The sequence below is a fragment of the Hakea prostrata genome, chromosome 6, assembly GCF_041222555.1.
Source record: "Hakea prostrata isolate BN-2017 chromosome 6, UWA_Hpros_2, whole genome shotgun sequence".
Classification (NCBI taxonomy): Eukaryota; Viridiplantae; Streptophyta; class Magnoliopsida; order Proteales; family Proteaceae; genus Hakea; species Hakea prostrata.
In genome coordinates this window covers 40,753,712-40,774,704 of record NC_142605.1, presented here as the reverse complement: position 1 = coordinate 40,774,704, position 20,993 = coordinate 40,753,712, and the positions used below count along the sequence as shown (strand labels likewise).

At 37.9% G+C, this 20,993-nt stretch overlaps 2 protein-coding genes across 5 annotated transcripts; both read left to right on the top strand.

Annotated features, from left to right (window-relative positions):
- Positions 1 to 6,217, top strand: LOC149014161 (jasmonoyl--L-amino acid synthetase JAR4-like). 3 transcript variants are annotated; one of them, XM_089159218.1, is made up of 6 exons: positions 1 to 434; positions 993 to 1,067; positions 1,939 to 2,264; positions 2,336 to 2,437; positions 2,892 to 3,691; positions 5,360 to 6,215. In XM_089159218.1, exons 3-6 carry the CDS (start codon positions 1,972 to 1,974, stop codon positions 5,899 to 5,901), a joined length of 1,737 nt encoding a protein of 578 aa, XP_089015344.1. In that variant the 5' UTR covers positions 1 to 434; positions 993 to 1,067; positions 1,939 to 1,971; the 3' UTR covers positions 5,902 to 6,215. The 3 variants fall into 3 exon arrangements, with proteins under 3 accessions (XP_089015344.1, XP_089015342.1, XP_089015345.1); XM_089159216.1 differs by lacking the exon at positions 993 to 1,067 and having other exon boundaries at positions 5,360 to 6,214; XM_089159219.1 differs by lacking the exons at positions 1 to 434; positions 993 to 1,067 and having other exon boundaries at positions 1,960 to 2,264; positions 5,360 to 6,217.
- Positions 6,218 to 14,255: 8,038 nt separating this feature from the next.
- LOC149014160 (uncharacterized) lies at positions 14,256 to 20,594 on the top strand. Of its 2 annotated transcripts, XM_089159364.1 has the most exons (5): positions 14,258 to 15,107; positions 15,234 to 17,568; positions 18,095 to 18,155; positions 18,267 to 18,490; positions 19,919 to 20,594. In XM_089159364.1, exons 1-5 carry the CDS (start codon positions 14,993 to 14,995, stop codon positions 19,971 to 19,973), a joined length of 2,790 nt encoding a protein of 929 aa, XP_089015490.1. In that variant the 5' UTR covers positions 14,258 to 14,992; the 3' UTR covers positions 19,974 to 20,594. The 2 variants fall into 2 exon arrangements, with proteins under 2 accessions (XP_089015491.1, XP_089015490.1); XM_089159365.1 differs by lacking the exon at positions 19,919 to 20,594 and having other exon boundaries at positions 14,256 to 15,107; positions 18,267 to 18,494.
- The last annotated feature ends 399 nt before the right edge of the window (positions 20,595 to 20,993 follow it).

Genomic DNA, 20,993 nt, shown 5'->3' with positions numbered 1-20,993 from the left:
GCGAAACGGGAAGAACTGATGATAGTAAGAAATATTAAAATACTTAATCCCTTCGCTTCTCTCGCTCCCAATCTTCTCTGCAATTTTGGTGTTCTGCTTCTGCATTCATCTGTCCTTTCTCGAATCTCGATCGACAGTAGCAGAGGCAGTTCGTCTCTTTGTCTTTTGCTCAGTTATTGAGGCAGTTCTTCTGCGTGGACTGTCATGATTCACACCATCAACAACTGGTGACCGTCAGGTCAGGCCGTAAAGAAGGTTACATCGAAGTTTGATTATTTAAAGTTGAGGAATCTCCGTCGAATTCGAGACCTCCGTGGCTCCATACCTTCAACCGATAAAAAAGATCAGGACATTGAGAAGCTCTTGGAGTGCTCGACCTTCCCGTTTGGAGTTGCTTTTACTCAATCTATTGACCCGCTGGAATTCAAGTTGAGGTATACTAGAATTTTTGCATCTTCTTCTCTTTCCAAATCCGGCTTTTAAAATCAAGGTTTTCTTCCACTAATTCCTGTCAGAGCTTGAGAAAGGTTCGATTTAAACATTTCGGACTTCACCTTAGTGAATTGTCTCAAGAGATGAACTAGATTTGCTCAGTCGCTTCTCATCAGGATTTATTTATTTAAGTTTTACTCTCTGGTTGTTCAGATCAATTAGATTCGGGCAATTGCATATTTATGAATTGAAGTGCTTTCTCCCCTTTTACCTTGGTTGAGGTTTGATTTGTATCACTTCTCTATCAATCGAGACTAAGTGCAATTACAGTTTTCTGTTTTTAAATTCTTCCGAAAAAAAGGAAAAAGAAGAAGAGAGAATCATTTCCTGTTAAAGGCTTTGGTTTTTCCGCTTCACTTGACTTTTTTTCTCTTTCTGACTTAAGTCCTACGGATGTAAAAATTTTCTGAATTTTGTCCAAGCTTGTTTCAATTCCTATTGTATTCTCTTCTACCTCTTATCGTCGGCGCTTACTGGAGCTCCAGTGATTTCCTATGCAGAAAGATGGAGCTTTTGAGCATTGACTCAGTTTGACTTTAGTCAAAAGCGAACGTGTGACTACAGAATTTCCAGTTGTAATTTCCTCGTCCCTTCTTTTTCAGTAACCCGCATATGCGAACATCTGCTATTTCTTAGTATATATGAGAAACTTGGAGCTTTCATTTTTCATTGTTTTTCAAGAGATAGTTTTTAAATTTCTATTAGGCTAGAATTTAGTGAGTTCTACTTCACCATTGGAGTTCAGTTTAGGCTAGAATCTCATTGTCTTAAACTCGAGAGAGTTTTACAGTTCTGTTACTGTTGTTCTACACTTCTACCTTTTCTCTATTCGCCTTTTTCATTCTATTGCTCATTGCCCTCCTTTAGGTCGGTGGGAGATCTGGATGGGTATTACCATCTTCCATTCTTCTTTTACCGTAGAATTCGACTTTTTTGACTTCATTTTTAGTAGAAGAATTTAGTGAAAAAGCTAAGGTCCCCCGCTTGATGACGTGGCTTGACTCATTTTTGCTGTCCTTTCAATTTGTTTATTGCTAAGGCAAAATTTAGAATGAATGAGAATTTCATTATTGACTCATTTTCTAGAGCTTTTCAATCTCAGGTTTCCTGCTTTCCTCAGCAGTATTTAGGAATAAGTTGCTTCTGTTTGAAGGATTTTAAATTTCTGATGACTTCCGTGATCAGTATCTTCTCAACTAATACAAAGCTACTTACAAATTTTCTTTTTCTTCTTTCTTTTGGTTGGTTTAAGCAGTGGGGGGGGGGGGGTTCTTGAGCTTTGCTTTACCTGTTTGAGGGTTTTAAAGCTTCTCGCTAGGTGGTTTTGTTCTGCATTTTGAGTAGAATAATTGTGAAAGACCTGTTGAGGGTTTTAAAGCTTCTCGCTAGGTGGTTTTGTTCTGCATTTTGAGTAGAATAATTGAGTTCTTTCACTTCCACTTGCAGTCAAGTGCAACCAGTAGTTGAACATTTCTAAAGATGTTGGAGAAAATTGAGCAATTCAATCCCGAAAAGGTGATAGAGGAATTTGAAGGATTGACAAGGGATGCAAAACAAGTTCAAAGAGAAACTCTCCATAAAATTTTGACAGAAAACTGTGAAGCTGAGTACTTAAAGAAATGGGGCCTCAATGGAAGAACTGACCCTGAGACGTTCAAGTCCCTAGTTCCATTGGTTACTCATGAAGATTTGGAACCTTACATTAAAAGAATTGCAGATGGAGACATTTCTCCTGTTCTTACTGGAAAACCGATTACGACTGTATCTTTAAGGTATGTAGCTTATGCTTTTCTGTGTGGCTAACTAGGCTTGCTCTAATTTTTGAAAAATGTATCTGCTGCAGTTCGGGAACATCAAAAGGGAAGCCCAAGCTTGTTCCATTCAATGAAGAGTTGGTAAACTCAACAATGCAGATATACCGAACATCGTTCGCCTTCAGAAATAGGTAAGTGGCTCTGCTATGGGCATGGGTTTTCCATGCTCCACACCCACCTTAGCCCCCATAAAGTAATGGAATGCCATAGTTCCAAATTTCCAATGGTTGGAATTGTTTTGAGTTGATTCTCACAATACACCCTCTCAGTGTGCATTGTCTCTGGAAAAACAAACTGTAGTTTTTTATGTTTCTATGAGCCGGTTGTCAAACATCCCCTTGGCTGTAAATAAGTATTTCCATGATGCTGAAAACTAATCTTCTTTTCCTATTGAGAACTGAACTTTGCAGTTATTTAAAAATCGCCCTCCTGTTCTGTATTTTGGTGACTGCTATTGGTTATTATGATCATGTTACTTTTATCTCTACTTTCTGGGAACAATTCCAGAATCTGTTCATGTATTATATGTTCCTTGTTCCTAGTACTTTCTTTTCCTTACTGATCGAAAGGAAACTCATTTTGCAGAGAATTCCCAATTGTGAATGGAAAAGCTTTGCAGTTCATCTATGGCAGCAAGCAGTCCAAAACAAAAGGAGGTCTGGCAGCAGGCACTGCCACGACAAATGTTTACAGGAGCTCACAGTTCAAGAAAACAATGAAGTCAATCCAGTCCCAGTGTTGCAGCCCGGATGAAGTGATTTTCAGTCCTGACGTCCATCAATCTTTGTACTGCCATCTCTTATGTGGGCTTATCTGTTATGATGAAGTTAAGACAGTGTCTTCTACATTTGCCCACAGCATTGTCTGTGCATTCCGGACACTCGAACAGTGCTGGGAGGAACTCTGCACTGATATCCGAGAGGGGGTCCTCAGCAGCCGAGTCAACGTGCCTTCTATCCGTGCAGCTATGTCGAAACTTCTTAAGCCAAACCCTGAACTAGCAGACTTGATTTACAAGAAAATTTCAGGCCTGAGTAATTGGTATGGTGTAATACCCGAACTTTTTCCTAATGCCATATACATATATGGTATCATGACAGGATCCATGGAACCATATTTGAAGAAATTGAGACATTATGCTGGTGGACTACCTCTGCTAAGCGCAGATTATGGGTCTTCCGAAGGATGGGTTGGTGCCAATGTCAATCCAAGGTTGGCTCCCGAGCAGGCCACTTTTGCGGTGCTTCCAGATATTGGCTATTTTGAATTTATCCCTCTTCAGGATGAGAATGCTTTTGGCAGCCTTCATGTTGAACAAGATCCAGTGGGTCTAACTGAAGTTAAGACTGGAGAGGAGTATGAAATCATCGTCACCAATTTTGCAGGTAATTTTATGTGACGATTACTAATCTTGCGATGGGAACTTGGAGAATGTTTGAATTTCCAACCATCTTATACATCCAGAATATATCCTTTTCTTTTCCTAACTACTTCCTTCTTATTTGGTTAGGGATATAATTCATGGGTCAAATATTGGACTCATAAGATGGTTGTTAAATGATTAAAAAAGGTTCTCAGGTGGAGCTGTTGGAACACTAAACTTTGGAAAAAGTTTTACCTAATGAATTACTTGGTAGGACCTTTGTCACGAAAGCACTATATCCTGTCTCTCGTTTCCTTCTTCTAAATGGCTAAACATTTGTTCGCTTTGGTTGCTGCTCAATAGGAAGGCTTCTGTCCTCATTCCAATATTCCCCTCTTCCTTACTCTTGATCTTGCTCTGTTGTTATTCTGTTCTCTTCCTATCTTAGAATACTATTCATTATTCCCCAGGTTGCATCATCATCCCAAGTAACTAATAGACGCCAACAAACCATCAGACTTTCATTTTCATGTCTGTCCTTTCTCCACCAGCTGACTAAGTAGCCATGACCAATTGGTGTTGATATTTTCTGTTTGCTACGTATAAGGCAAAATGGATATGGGTATAAAAGACTAAATTCTCTAGTTTACCTAACAGTGTTTTGCAATATCTTTGATTGAATTTGGTATCATATAGCTCTTAACTTTCTCGTGAAATATTCTGATGAGACATTTTTGAATTTCCATTGTGGACCCAGAGATTTTTCTTTTCTGTAGATAATTTATCTTTTTTCCTTGAAATAAAGTTCTATGATTGGTTTGTTGTAGAAAGCATTAAAGCTAGCTGATTGACAGACCACCATATGTGTGTTTATTTGAAGGGACCATGGAATCCCAGTACTTTCTATGTTGTGAATTTCTTTACTGTGTTGATAACTTGACATAGACATTAAACCTCTGTTTTTAAGTTATTTGAAATGAATCATGATTTTCCATCTAACTGTATGAGATGTCGACCTTCTTTATTTGAAGACAGCATGTAAATGTGATGTGAAAAGGCACTTCTGATAAATTTTCATCATATTTGCTGGGTCTACCCTTGTTTATGTTTCAATATAATCTATTGTGCGCATCATAATCAGGGAACATTGGATAGGAACTCTGAGAAATTAAGGGAAAACAACCACTGATTAGGTCAAACCCACTGATTGTTGTTCCTTTTATTGAGACCATTTCTTGGAATATCTTATCATACCATATGGGACAAAACTGCTTTTTGTGTTGGAGTTGGAGTGCCTCCTAATCCATACTGCTCTGTTTTTCACACCAAAATACATCTTGGTACGTAGCGCAGGAACATTTTTATACACTTTTTACATTACCTTGTAGATTTCTTGGTGGCTGGGTTAAGGGTACGTTACTGGGTTCAGATTTGCTACCCACATGGGCAGTGTGCTATATGTCCAATCCCATTTGTTATTTTGTGCCTTCAACATCCATTCTAGATTTAGCTTCACAAACCAAACATTTGTAGTTTCTCCCCTGATATAAGTGATGGGTGATATGGGTTGACGATGACGGTTTGGTCTCGCTTATTTGTGACTTTCCAGATGGCTTGTGTCACTGAATCATTTCTGGTCCTCCATTCATGGAATCTTGATTATATCTTTACTGTTGATCCACGAATGCAGGTTTATATCGGTACAGGCTGGGGGATGTGGTAAAGGTGATGGGTTTCCATAATTCTACTCCAGAGCTCCAGTTTGTTTGTCGGAGGAATCTGCTACTGACTATCAACATAGACAAGAACACAGAGAAAGATTTGCAGCTAGCTGTAGAAGAAGCGGGTAGACTCTTATTGGAAGAGAAGATTGAAGTGGTCGACTTCTCAAGCCAAGTAGACGTGTCCACAGACCCTGGTCACTATGTGATTTTCTGGGAGCTCAGTGGTGAGGCAAGTGAAGAAGTACTTGGCAAGTGTTGCGATTGTCTCGATCGGTCTTTCATTGATGCGGGCTACGTTAGTTCTCGCAAGGTAAAAACAATTGGACCACTTGAACTCCGGGTGGTCCAGAGAGGAACCTTCCAGAAGATTCTAGATCATTTTCTCGTTCTTGGTGCTGCAGTCAGCCAGTTCAAGACCCCAAGATGTGTAGGCCCTTCAAACACCGTGGTCTTAAAGATCCTCTCCGATAACGTAGTTAAAAGGTATTTCAGCAGTGCTTTTGCTTGAAAACTGTAGAATAGTCTTTGATCCTGTTCCTGTACTCTGCTTTTTTATTGGTGTTTTAGTTCTACCCTAGTACCTTATGTTGTGATTAGCAAAGTATTGGGTTGTAAAGAGGAAAATGACAAAAATTTGGGAAGGAATAATTAGGTTGCATATTGCACTCTCTCTCTATCTCTCTCTCTCCCCCCAATGTGTTGTGAATTTGTGATGATGTTTATATCTCCTCGATTTCCTTCTGAGCAACCAATGGTTTTCTTGCAAGTCATTTTGGGGATTGGAGTTGCAACAGACTCATGAGTACAAGGTTTTATTTGGTATGTGTTCTGGAAACACGAACAGGTTCTGGGTCTCCATAGCACTTGACATTCTGACCCCAGAATCTATTTTAGTAATGCAATGCCAAAACCTATGTGGGATTGCTCGGTCAACCCATCTCAAGCTCCAGATTGGGTGCTTTGATACTGACACTTTTCATGTTGGTTGGGTTGGTTGTGTTGAGATAACCTGCATTTACAGTGTAATGAATAATATTCTTCTGCAGATTTCACTTGCTGTTAGATTTCCTCTTTTTCTATCCAAAAAAAAAATAAAAATTTCTCTTTTGCTTTCAAATTTTCCTTGTGGGTAAAATGGGAAATTGCGAAGATGGAATATTTGATATTGATCTTGGGTATTTTATAAAACAATGACCCGGTGTCAACCTGGTCCCACTCATTATTCAAAAAGATAACAGTAAAAAGTTCGGACCAATTCTGATTGAAGGGGTTCGTTGATTGTATTGTTATCAGATGATATCCTATGGGCGGTTTCAGAATTTCTGGAATGAAGAAAATTTTGGACGGTGAAGAGATTCCTTGTTTAAATTGCTATATGATATGATTCTTGAGGCGGGTTGGTCTTCATCCAATGAGGAAGGAGAATAACCCTCTAGTCCTTTTAGCATACTGTAGAGAATAAAACATTTTCCAGAAGGTTTCTAAAGCTAAAAAGCAATATGTATATTCATATCAAATCAACTTTCTTATTTTTGGTCGTTCACTTGTCTCATACATAAAAAATTAAAAATATCAATCTTTTCTCACTAATAATTACAGATATAATATTTTAGTGGGGTCTGACCCTGAATAAATCAATAAAAAAAATTTAGAACAAACTGAATTGGTTTCAAAGTTTCCCAATGATTGGTTTTAATCTTTTATCTTTCTCAATCCATAACATAATTTAATACGACTAAAATCAACTCAAATCAATCTTTCGACGCCCCTAACTTCGAATCATATTTTTTTCTTCATAAATAAATAGCGTTGGAGACTAGATTTTAGGCTTTTTTGGATATCAATTCTCATTTTCTAGTAATGCCTATTTAAAAGAAATAAGTATAAGAATTCATCATTGGTCAAAAATGAAAAAATAGTTTGATAAATTTTATCAAACAATTTAAAATAATGAAAATTTTTTATAATTAATTAAAAAAAGAGCCTTACTTAATGTGCAGCACCCTTTGATAGCGTTAACTTGCAAGCATTCTTCATATTATTCTCAACTGAAATTACATAGAGTCTGGTATTTCACCAAACGGCATATGATAATTAAAAAAATTAGTTGACAAGTCTATTCTCTTAAAAAGTATTAAATCAACCAAATACACAAGTAGACGAATTTAATATATGATGGAGGTGGAGAAATAATGTAAATTTAATCATCACCAATAGAAATTTTCAACACCTGTTGCTGTTAGGTGAATATGGCAATAGATCAACGGGCGATCAAAACAAAGGTCGCTAATCAAAGAACTCTTAAATCTGATTCTTTTTTGATGAAGAATCCAAGTGGATAGTTGGTGACATGTTTTTCTTTCTCCGTCTATATTATTGATCGCCAAATACTCCAACGATACCCAGTGAAGAGTTATTAGTTTTGTCCTTGTCAATGGCGTCTGGTTTATAAGTTTAGTAGATTTCTTTATATTTTATACTAGAAACCAGACATAGAACTGAAGCTCTGGGAGTCCCAAATGAAAGAAACAGAAGCTAAAGAAGAACCCAGAAGAGGAGGAACTGAAGGGAAAGAAGAAAAAGAATCCAGACAAGTTTGGGATTGCGGAAGCTGTTTATATGATTCATATGAATTAGCATCGATTAGCCATTTGATCGATCGTCATACGATGGCCATGCCAGGTTTCTGTGGATCAGGGCTCCCTGCAATGACAGAGGCGAACAGGGCAATGCCTGTGTTGGATTCATTGACGATAGGCGAGTTCGTGGAGAAGACGCTTATGAATAAAACACCTACATTTGCAGAAAGAAAGAACCACAACGCCAAGAACAAGAAGAATATATATTTTGTGGTTCGCGATTTTTTCGGGTTATTGAAGAAGAATACTTCTAATCTTATTAAGCAGTGAAAAGTAGTTTTCCAATTTTACATGTAGAACTCTAAAAATTTTAATGAATTCCAGGTTCTTAAACTGTTTCTTTGTCGTGACTGTAACTTAAGTTCTGATTAATTATCTCAATGATGATCAATCTTATTTGGGTTCACGGATTTTGATTGTTCCAAAGGATCTCTACCCTAGTTCCCGTCGCTTCTACTGCCACACTCTCAGATGATTTTGGGTCTATCTCATTTTTTCTTTTCCAGAACCAAGAATTCACAGTTGAAATCAGAGAGTTCTTGACCTTCTAGCCATTTGAATTTGATGGAATATTATTTATTTTTTTGGGTGGAAATAGAAAACAAAAGATTAAATTATTGAATTTATTTGAAGCTGTTTTTGTCTAAACTATAAAAAGGGTTTTGCTCATTGCTTCCACAGGCACCATGGAACATGCAGTCCTCGTTTTACAGGATTTTCTTTGCCATTTTTTGCGATTCAACTATCGGTTGACTCAGTAACACTGAGCCAGAGACGATTTGCTAGATTTGAGCTTGGAAGTGAACGGGATTGTTAATTACAAGGGCTAGGTTGGGTGAGCCTCATAGAGTTTGGGCCTGGGCTGAGATATCACAGCCCAATCTAGGACTGGGCTGGGCCTGGTTTTAGTTAAGAAAAGTTAATAAAAGAATTCGGCCCATTGACTCTTGCTAGTTGCTACTACTAGTTTTTAGTTTTTTTTTTTTTTTTTTTTTTTTTTTTATATATTTATTTTCCGGTAAAATGCTGCTACTAGTTTATGACACTCATTCCTTGGTGATGGAACACCCTCTTTCTTCTTTTCTTCTTCTTCTTCTTTTTCTTTTTTTTTTTTTTTTTTTTTTTTGTTAAATAGATATTTTACTAGAAAGCAGAAGAATTATCGAGAAACCATCCAGTTGGCAAAACACTATAACCAGGGTTTGAATAACGATCAAACTATCTCACTTGAAATAGACAGAGTCTTCCTCGCTAAGGAATTTGCCAAAAACTATTGGCATATCGACAAACATGGAAATAATTACAAGAAAAATAGGTGGAGGATAAAAGTAATGAATCTTCCAAAAAAAAAAACTTCTAAGAAAGACTTTTTCTTTAATGATGGTGATATATTTCTATTTTTCTGCCAGAAAATCTACTTTTATTAATTTTTTGGATGAAAAATAACGTTGATGTTATATATGAGGCCCACTAAACTTATACATTATATGACTAAAAAAACACTGGCAAATTGTCCTAACTTGATGAAAATGATTTTAATTGACCATTTGGACATTTCAGAGTCGAGAATCTAAAGTTGGCAACAACAACAAAAAGGAGAATTTAATGTTAGTTTTGGTCAAGCTGTTAAAGTGACTAAAGATGTGCTTTACCAAAAAAAAAAAAAAAACTAAAGATGTAATCAATCCCATCAACAAAATGGACATTAATTAAATTTCTCCAAAGGAAAAATTCCATCAATTCTTATTCTTTTGATAAGATACAATCTAATCATGTTAGAATCTTCTTCTCATTTAATTAGGTTAATAAATTGTGAAATGATAAAGAAAATGGCCAAACTGTATGTGTTCTCAGTTCTACCTTTATTTCATTATTATTATTATTATTATTATTTTTGGTACATATTATTTTTTAACTTATAGAAAAACAAAACAAGGAAAAGTTTCTCAAATGCATTAATTTTGAAAAAGATTTAACTAATAAGGTGTTTTTAAAAAAGTTTCTTCAAATGAATTATATTTTTTAAAATAATTACTAAATCTCAAATTTTGTGATAAATTTTCTTGCCCTGTCAATATTCTACTATAAATTACTCAAATTGCCCTTAAAATAAATTATTTTATCTAAGCACATTTTTAAAAAGAAATTATTAAACAAAAAAGAATTTGAATACTAGTAACTAACTGTGAGAAGCAAGTTATAAAAAAAAAATCTCAAGCATGAGATTGTCTAACTATTTTTAACAATTGAATTATGAACAAAATCTTTTAAAAAGGTAAATAAATACTAACTAAATTTATATATGTAAAAAATTTTACTTTGAGAAGAATTTAGATAGTTTTTAGTAGGACATTAGTTGGGCATACAAAATTGTCACAAAATTTGACATTTGGTAATTCTTTTCAAAAAGAGAATTTGTTTTTTATTTTATTTTTTTTAATTGAACCATTTTAGGAATTTTGCATTAAGTTCACACTTTGATAGTCTTTCGTTGTGATGCTTCATACTAAATTTTAAGTAATTGACTAATAGTGTCAAGAACTTCAAAATCGAGGGAACAAATTAAACCAAACTCTTTAATCTATTTCATATTATGTTAATCCAATCTAATATTCATGTATTAGGTTGGACTCCATCAAGCACATATCACTCACTTTTACATTATATATGAATCAAAGTCAATACTTGACTTGGTATGACATGATCAGTTAAAGTCACTTTAGTGGTAACATATGCGTTCCAGGATTTTTTTTTGGTCATTTATTTGTTTGCTCATTCTTTGGTTTGTTAGGAGAGAATCAATATTGACCTGCAGGGATATTTGCACCTATATGTTTTTTGTTCCACTAATCTATGGATGGAAGGTCTCTGTTAGCATAACGAAGCTTAAACAAATTGAAATGGTCAACTGGTTTAGGTTTAATTAAACGAATCAAATATAAATAAACAAATCTTCAACATGCTCCACTCCTCCAGGCGTCCACCATTAACGCTTGAGTATTCAAGTCATCTTTAAATTTAAGTTTCTATCTAATCAATTAACAATGATAAGTAACTAGTTTAAGTCAGAATGACAATGTCAAAATGATGAGATAGACAGAATTGTCAACTTGTGTAACAATAACCAAATGAAGTCTTTCTAGTTATCTTCCCTTATTTACTATTAGAATCCTAGAAACTTCTTCACCAATGCTATTAATGGTTTTTCTTTTCTTTCTTGTAATTATTAATATATTACATGATGATGAATGTGTTGAATTTCATGCAAAAGCTAGTAGTGATCCCAGGGTGAATGTGAATAACTGATGTGAAATTTTAATGGGCTCTATTTAAATCCATGCAAGATTTCAGATCCCACATGCATACAACATTAAACACCAAATAGATGAGAAATTATTTGAGGGATATTACATTTATTCATCCATTAATTGAAGAAATTAAAAGGATATAACACCAGTTGGTCACTTAATCTCCTCAATCACTATCTATCAATCTCATCTGCCTTATTAGGTGAAGAAGAAGTCCAGCCATTGATGCTACCTAACGACATAATTTCTCAACACTCACAATGGGAATACTTTTTTTCTATTCCGATTCCAACTATGGGTAAAGATGAAAAACAGTAAACTCATAATTTCCTTTACCTAAAAATTAAGAACTGATGCGGACAATATGCTTCGGACCAACCGACCTCCCCGTATCCGGCGATGAGTCCGCAAAAGTAGATGCGGGGCCGGCAGCCGCCTCCGATGGCAAAGTTAGATGATGAACAATGAGGTCTCTGCGGCTCACAAGATTATGCTCAAAGTGTAGGTTCGGAGGGGAGAGCATTTATAGTGTGGGTGTTACCTATGTATTTGGTAGTTGCGAAGGGGATGTCTCCTGGATCATGCCCCTTGTGTTGGTCCCATTCATCCGAGTTGCCTTCTATAATGATGATTGCTCGTGGGTTGTTGCTTTGGTCTGGATGAGGCTCTTCCGTTGGTTGGAGTGGGTCGCCGGGGGTGATCTTCCGTATTGCCCCTTCCCGGCGTTGTTTTTGTGGGGTAGGGTTAGGTGAGTCCTTGGGGCGGTTGGTGTGGCCTTTTTTTTTCTGTTGGGTCCGTTTTGGTGGTTGGTTTTGCTTCTTTTTTGGTGGTCCTTTGGATTATTGATAACGAGATGAACGAGTGATGGTATCTTTAGAGATGCAGTTCCTTTAAGGGAGTAATTAATCGGGTGCGTGTGGTATCTTTAGAAAGATGCAAGTCCTTTGGTTTTGTCCGTGCCGTGTGTTCTTTGGTCGTTCCTTTAGGAGTATTAATCAAGCGGGTGAACGAGTGAATGGTATCTTTAAGAAAGATGAGTCCTTTAAAAAGGAATTATTGATCAAGCGAGATGAACCCGAGTGAATGGTATCTTTAAGAAAGATGCAAGTTCCTTTAAAATGAGTAATTAATCAACGGGGTGACCGAGTGAATGGTATCTTTAAGAAAAGATGCAAGTCCTTTAAAAAAGGAATTATTGATCAACGAGATGAACGGTGAATGGTATCTTTAGAAGATGAAGTTCCTTTAAAAGGAGTAAATAATCAACGGAGTGAACCCGTGAGTGGTATCTTGAGAGATGAAGTTCCTTTTAAAAGGAGTAATTAATCAAGCGGAGTGAACCCGAGTGAATGGTATCTTTAAGAAAAGATGCAAGTCCTTTTAAAAAAGGAATTATTAATCAAACGAGAATGGGATTGGCCCGATTCAAATAATTACCTTAAAAAAGGTGCAAGTCCTTATGGAAGGCGCAAGATGATGGGATTGACCCAATTCAAATTAGTACCTTAAAGGTGTAGATGACCGAGATTGTAGAGGACCACACGGGTTTCCAACCGATGTCTTTGATCATTGTAAATTCTCGATCCTCCCGATCGTTGTAAATTCTCGATCCTCTCGATCCTTGTAAATTCTCGATCCTCCGGATCGTTGTAAATTCTCGATCCTCTCGATCCTTGTAAATTCTCGATCCTCCCGATCGTTGTAAATTCTCGATCCTCTCGATCCTTGTAAATTCTCGATCCTCTGATCATTGTAAATTCTCGATCCTCTCGATCATTGTGATTCTCGATCATCTCGATCATTATAATTCTCGATCCTCTCGATTATTGTAAATTCTCGATCCTCTCGATCATTATCACGAGCAACACGATCATTATCACGAGCAACATGATCATTCCCGATCATTGTAAATTCTCGATCATCTCGATCATTATCACGAGCAACACGATCATTATCACGAGCAACATGATCATTCCCTTGGGAGCTCGTCCATATCTCGCTTGTAGCATCCGAGGGCCTCGGGATGTGCATTTCCCATTTGGACTTTCACGACCGGGTTCCCTCGGGAGGATCCTGTTCACTGGGTTGGTGACTCCATCGTCTTGATGTGTTTGATCTTCGGGAATGATTCCTGCTACATTTTCTATTCGGGAACGTCTGTTATTTCCTCTTCGCCTTGGCATGACTTGAAGATTTTGTCGTTCCGGACGGCGCCAACGATGCGGATCAATTATGCTTCGGATCCCGAGCCTCCTCTCGTATCCGGGACGATGAGTCCTGTAGAGGTTAGATGGGGCGGCTTGTGTGCCGGGCGCCGCCTCCGATGGCAAAGTTAGATGATGAACCGAATGGGTCTCTGGGCTACACAAGATTATGCTCAAGTGTATTGGTTGCTTACGGAGGGGTAGATCTCGTGCATTTATAGTGTGGGTGTTCCTTTTATGTGTTTGGTAGTTAGCCGGACAAGGGCTGATGTTTCTCCTCGGATCATGCTCCCTTGTCGTTGGTCCCATTCAATCCTGAGTTGACCTTCTATAACAATGATGATTGCTATATCTCGGCGTATGTTCGCTTTTGGTCATGGATGATCGGCATCTTTCCCGATTAACTGGCATATGGAGCCCCATCCGGGTCGGACCCGGTCGGGTAGAAATCTTCCGTATCAAGAACAAATTAGAAAGACTTTCTATCTCAATTCTCAAAACTTAGAAGTTTAACTGGAACTGGGTTATTATTATTATTATTATTATCTTATTATTTTATTCTGGATTTTTTTTTCAGTCTTGACTGTAGATTTAAAGAGGAAGGATGGAAACAGACGCAAAAGAAAGCTTGATAGAATGAGTAACTGCTTATTCTTAGGATAAAAGTGCAAGTTAGACCCAAAAAAAAAATAGAACAGGCAAAATATTTCTGCAACCTGATCATTCTTGAGATATGGTTGATTATTTCAGATGTAATTGATCACAATCACAGCGATACAACATACAAGTCAGACAATCCTGTTTTTAAGTCTCTCGTTTGCTTTTGAAAATTTATTCCTGGACTAAGTCTTCCTTTGCATAAGTTAATTTATCTTTCTTCTTTTAAATGGCTTAAAATTCAATTAGATATAATAATAGTTGGGAGTTGGGGTTTCGATGCTTATGGGTCCAGGCAGACTGAGTCTCCTTCGTCTCAGAATAAAATTTGCCCATTTCTTCCCTTTAATCTGGAATTCGCAGCCATGTCTACAAAAAGCTTCGCTTTGTATTGTTATTCTTTGACCACAGCTGGAAGCTTGGGACCTCTGTTTCTCTCTGGTGTGAAACTATAAAAAACGAGGTGGAGAAGGAAGACTGCAAAAAGAAAAGAGCCTTCTGCTTTCGTTTCGAATGAGAAAAGTATAAAGAAAGCTTTAAGAAGTGCGGTTCTGAACAGAGAATCTTGAAAATGGGAAGTTTGATTAATTTTCTCCGGATTTATTCCTTGTTCGTTTTCCCAGTAGCATGTCGTGAACCGTGATCACTGATTTCTTTTATCTCCTTCCTTTACAACAAAAAAGTAAATTTCTGGGTTTTTCTGATTAACGTCAGCAGATTTCTGGGTTTTCTTCCTGTGAGCAGTTTTGTAGTTGTCTGCCTCTGTTTCGCTCTTCTTTGGGTTATCGGGCATGGCGGAGGCAACGAAATTTCGACTTGTTCTTTGCCCTAAGTGCCAGAATCTGTTAACGGAGCTGCCTGATTATATTGTCTACAAATGTGGTGGATGTGGCGCTGTTCTTCGAGGTTTGCAACCTATCAATTTCTCCCTTTTCTTCTTTTCTCCTTTCCTTTTACTGTTTCGTCATCTTTTGTTTTGCGCCTTTTCATCATCATTTTATTAAGAGGAACTTCTGGGTTTCTACTGTACAGCGAAGACACAACCTTCTGTCTCTGATAGCTCATCAGAAAAATCTGACGAAGAAAGGAGTAGAACTATAGGAAATTCTGGGGAAGAGGAGAGCGACGTCCCTGAACTCGTACGCAGGAGAAGAAGGCCTGTAGCATTGACTGAAAGAGTAGTTGGGTCGAATGATAATTCTCCTTCCATGCCTGAAGACAGGGAGGTTGAGAATGATAATAATCGAGGAAGGCTTGACACGGAACCCAAGCATGCTTATCCCTCCAAAGCACCGGCCGAGGACGCGGCCGTAATGTTTGAAGAAATGAACTTGAGAAGGGACGAATTGGCCAAAGCCATAACAGGGACAGTGGTTGGCGAAAATGAATCCCAAGCAAGTGCTAAAAGGCATCTGGGACCTGCGCAGATTCCTGACAGTAGGAGCAGTGAGACGAAGGGATCATTGCCATTTCGAAGAACCCATGGAGATCTGGTTGAAGATGTTAGATTTTCGACTTTTCAATACCCCGACGAAGGGCCATCAAACCATTACCGGGGCTTGTCATACGGCTATGGCGAGCCAGTGAAGAACCAGATAAATCTTGATGGACCCAGTAGAGTCGAGTACCTCGAGCAAGATCGAGCAGAGCTTCTGAGAAAACTGGAAGAGCTGAAAGATCAACTTAGTAGATCTTGTGATATAGCAGAGAAACCACAGGAGAGGGTACCTGTGGCCAGGAGATCGATTCCTCTTCCTCTTCCTCCTCCTCTTCCTGTAGATCCTTATGGTGGTCATGGTACCTGGCCTCTAGAAGGCCTGCCTGAATCAAGTCGAGCTCCTGTGCCATCTTTTGCTCCAGAAAAACACATCCTCAGGCCACCTTATCTTAATCATGGCCATGAACCTATTCCTGTAATGAATAGGCATCATGTAGATATGCAGCAGAAATTCCATCCTCCATTGCACACCCCAAATGAGATTCCTGCTTTTGGTGATCCATTTGGGTCCCAAATGCTCAGGAGAGCTCCTCATCAACCTGCTCTAAAATACTCTCAAAGGTCAGGTCAAGGGTACTTTTCTGGGCACCATGTGGATGTTGATTCGGATCCCCTTGCTCTGTATCCACATAATTCCGTGTTTAATCAGACTGCATGCTCTTGCTTTCATTGCTACAACAAACAATGGCAAATTCCTGGGCAAATTCATCCTTCTTTGTATAGCAATAGAAGGTACCCAGATATTCCATCCAGCACCATTGTCAACCATCTTGAAACCTCTGTTCCATTTAGTTCACTGGGTTATAATCCTAGAGTTTTCAATCCTCCTGCATATTCTCCTGAACTAGATGAGCACGAAAGAAGGCCAACTCTACTTGATTCGGACATGGGGTTTCTTAATCGAGGCCACCCACAAAAGATGATGCTAGCAAATTGGAATGGACGTCGTTTCCGTCCCATAGCTGGGGGTGCACCATTTATAACATGCCACAATTGCTTTGAGTTGCTGCGACTGCCCAAGAAGCTTCTTTTAATGGGGAGGAATGAACGGAAAGTGCAGTGTGGTTCCTGCTCTGCTGTAATCCCAATTGTGGTTGAGCATAAGAGGCTGCATGTTTCTGTTCTTGCTGAAACCAAACAAACTCCGCCAGAGGTCCATGGTAGTTCTAGTGAGGTTAACAAAGAAGGCTCTATGGCTAAAAGTGGTTACTCAAATGAGGCTAGTGTGAACTCCTATACTGATGACTATGATAACTCAAATTATGTCATGGATCCTGATCATGCTTTATTGGGACAAGATCAGAGGGTGAACTCAAGTGAGTCTAGGAAGGTGCATTGCCGGCTTTCTTCATCCTCAAGTGCTTCTGATTATGACAGCTTGAATAGTGTAACTACTAGGAGAGAGATGTCCAACACAGCAGACATGCCTTTGAGAGAAAATGTGTCGACTCTGGTTCCAGGATCACCTCTTCAGGAAAAACCTGATCATCCTTCTTGTGGTGTGGTGAGTAAATTAGAGGAGGGGAGCAGGAGTAAACGTTTGGATCAGGAGAAGGTGGCTAGAGAAGATTCTTTGAAAGATGCATCAGTAGCTACAGAGATGGAGGTTTCATTGAACGAGTATTCAAATACTGTGACGTCTCAGGATTCTAGGGAGGCAAACAAAGAGGAAGATGAAGCGGGGGTTAGCAACGCACTTGAGTCTTTCTTTGCGAGCCTTGTTAAGAAGAGCTACAGGGAATCATCTAAATCTAACCGAACGGTAGAGATTGACAAATCTAATGTGTCTATAAATGGACATCCTATTCCACATCATATGGTCAAGAAGGCTGAAAAGCTAGCTGGACCTATTAGTCCTGGAGAATACTGGTAAGCATACTAACATATACCAGTTTAATTTCATTCTTATTTTACATGCTTGCCTTGAATAGGTGGTGTGAACAAGTCACATGTCTTATGTGATTTGTTGCTGATACCACGCCAGTAAAAGCAACCTTTGGATGTGTATCAGTGTATATTTGTATTATCATGTTTAAAATAATAATAAAAAAAATTCCTTGGAGGTGAAAAAGAGAAGGAAAAATTATAGCCTGCGGCTTTATTATAATGAGAGAACTATCATCTAAATGTAGCTTCCCAACAGAATGAGGATAACATACAAACTTTGTTTTGCATTCAGAACAGATGATTGATGAAAATACATTGGGAACTTTTTCTTCTTGTATAGGGGACTGGAATATACCCAGCAAACTTGAACACCGCTGAATTCATATTTTGAATTGATATATGGTTACACTGTATTTTCTTGCTTTGCAAGTTTTTTCATTAATGTTATATTACATATTGACTTGAAGGATTTTAATTCTCTTGTGCTCATATGTCCATCTTGAAACAGGTACGACTTCCGAGCTGGTTTTTGGGGTCCAATGGGTCAACCTTGTCTTGGCATTATACCTGTAAGATGAAGCAATCCTTGAGCATATGTGTGTAAAAACCAGTATTTGGTTGTAGAGGTATTTTTGCTGATATTGACCATGTATTGTTTTTTTTTGGGGGAATTATCTCAGCCATTTATTGAAGAGTTCAACTATCCGACGCCCCAAAACTGTGCTGGTGGAAATACTGGGGTTTTTGTGAACGGAAGAGAGCTACATCAAAAAGATCTGGATTTACTTGCTGGGAGGGGACTCCCAACCACTAGAGACAAATCCTATATTATTGAAATTTCTGGGACAGTTGTGGATGAAGACTCTGGAGAAGAGCTTGTTGGCCTTGGTAAACTTGCCCCAACGTAAGTTCCAATTCCCTCCCAATAATCTCCTTTATTTGTTTTCTAATCAGGAATTAGGACTTCGTTACCTCATCTATGGTATTGTACTACTTTTAGTGGGCATCAAAGATTGGGAATTAGAAGGCTTATACTGTATAAATTTGCATGGTTGTGTTAGAAGTCTTAAGATAGATGGTTATTTGGTTCCATATTTGAGAAATTCTTTGCGACTTATCACCAAATTAGTTTAACCATGCCCTTCTGACTTCTCTTTCTGGTACGATGGGAAAACAAATAAAAGATTGGACAGCTGAGGTTACCATTATTGTATCCTTAGCTTGAAGGTCTTGCTGTAACCTTGTTCTGTATGGACAATCTCTCTCTCTGTTTTTATTCCCTTCCAGAGTCACCTTGTTTATATGGAATTTTAAAGGTTATCTGAGCCCATAAAGTAACTTGGTCGCTGTTCCTTGTTTTTGTTATTGACTAATGATCTACCTTTAATAGCTGTCTCATGATTCTAGATAGTTTCCTTCGCTCCTGACATTGTGATTCCTCATTGTTAACATGAACCAGAAGCCAAAACCCAAGAACTAGAGGTAAACTGAGAGCCACTGGGAACCAACCAAGCGAATGATACCATGTTAAGTTGATTGAAATTTGTGATCTCATTGTGTGAGACCAGATGAGACCAGATGATATTTATATTAGAATAAGATACTAACACCATAAGGAAAATCATATGTGACTATATACAACATGTATGGTCTCTAATCCTTAATACTCATTTACATTTGGCCAAAAAAAAAAAAAAAAACTCATTTACATCAATTCTAGTACAAAAAAACCATACAGAAATTTAGTTTTGTGAAAAAAAGAAGAAGAAAAACTATATTGAATCTTTGCAGCTTCTTCCTTGACATTATTTTTCTTCTGGGTGCTTCTGACAGAGAAATTTGATTTTTTTTTTCTTTTAATATAATTCCAATGGTTTGATTGTTTCAAACTCATTGGCGAGGACGGACCTTGGTGCACCAGTAAGGTTTTATATGACTTAGTGGCAGGAGCCTTGTGCACTGGGTTTGATGCTATGAATTTAGAATCCCATGTATTGGTTTGATTATAATAATTTAAAAAAAGTATCCATGAGATGCCCGACAGTAAACATCCCTTTTCTATTGGAGAAAATAAGGGAAATATAAGATATCAATGATCACTTTGTTATTGGAAAATAAAACATGGATAGTTATAGGTGTTTTTCCATTATCATTTCAATTTACTTTTTCCTTTGCCAGATTGTTGTGGTCTCTATGGGATCGGTGATCTCTGTTCTTTCCCCTTTTCATTCTTTTTGAACTCATAAAATATTCTTCAAAATGAATTCACTGTTGATATCATATCATGAAAGAAAATGCATCCTAAAGCATTTATATTGCAAATTTTGTACAGAGTCGAGAAAGCAAAGCATGGATTCGGCATGCGAGGTCCAAGAGTTGCTAGATAGCTATAAACCATGTTCGGTGCCTAACTCCTTCAGCTGCCGGTTGCCATGTGGAAAAAGTTGGATCTGATCTGTCTTGTTGGATGTAGGAGTCTGAGCATTCTGTTTCAAACTCAATTTAGAGATGCTTTATTTGATGGGGTAAAGCAACCTTGCATCTTCATTGTATGTCCTAGTGCATGTGTTTGAAATACATTTGCTCTGTAAATCTGGTAGCCTTTCCTGCTTCTTATGGGCAGTCGTAGTCTTCTGCAGGAAAAAAGTATTCTTTTTTTTTTTAATTAAATTTTGGTGGGCGGGTGGGAGGTAGATGAGTTCTCTGTATTTTTTATATGTGAGTGTAGACTGTTTTGTGATTTTAAGTTAAATTCTTTTTCTCCAATTGCATGTTTAGTGCATATGCTGGATGTTTATTTTTGGGTTGGGTGGGATGGATACAGATGTTGGAGTTCAAATTGAATAGATCTGCAAGTCCCAAACTCCACAAATTTCCCCCCTTTTCTGTGTGTGGCTTCTCTTGAAGGATCATGCAGGAAATACAATGAGAATTACAATGATGCGCCAAGAATCAGGATTCAGGTGTTGATACTTTGCTAAGTTGTTTCCATGGAGCCAATGAGGGGTTAGTCTAGCGGTAAAAGACCCGCCCTCCCACGTCGTGGGTTCACACCCACTCGGCGGCGGCATATATAAGTAAATATTTAATTTCAGCATTAGTATAAAAAGCTACCTTGAGGACGATGAACCTCAAATAAAAAAATAAAGTTTTGGTTTGCAATTACACCCTTATTCTGATTGTATATACAAGAAGTTAATGTATCATTTATCCTCTGAATAGAAGTTTATGGTTCTCTTGTACTCTTTGGCCCTACTTGGCCACTCTCCTGGCCCAGGTGCTGTTGGCCCGTGAGCACTTCCTGGCTTCTAGGCGTGTTTGCGCTCGAAATTCTAGTGAGTAGATCTCGTTCAACGAAAAAGAAAAAAATATTGCTTACCGAATGAATGAATTATGCTGGAAAATAA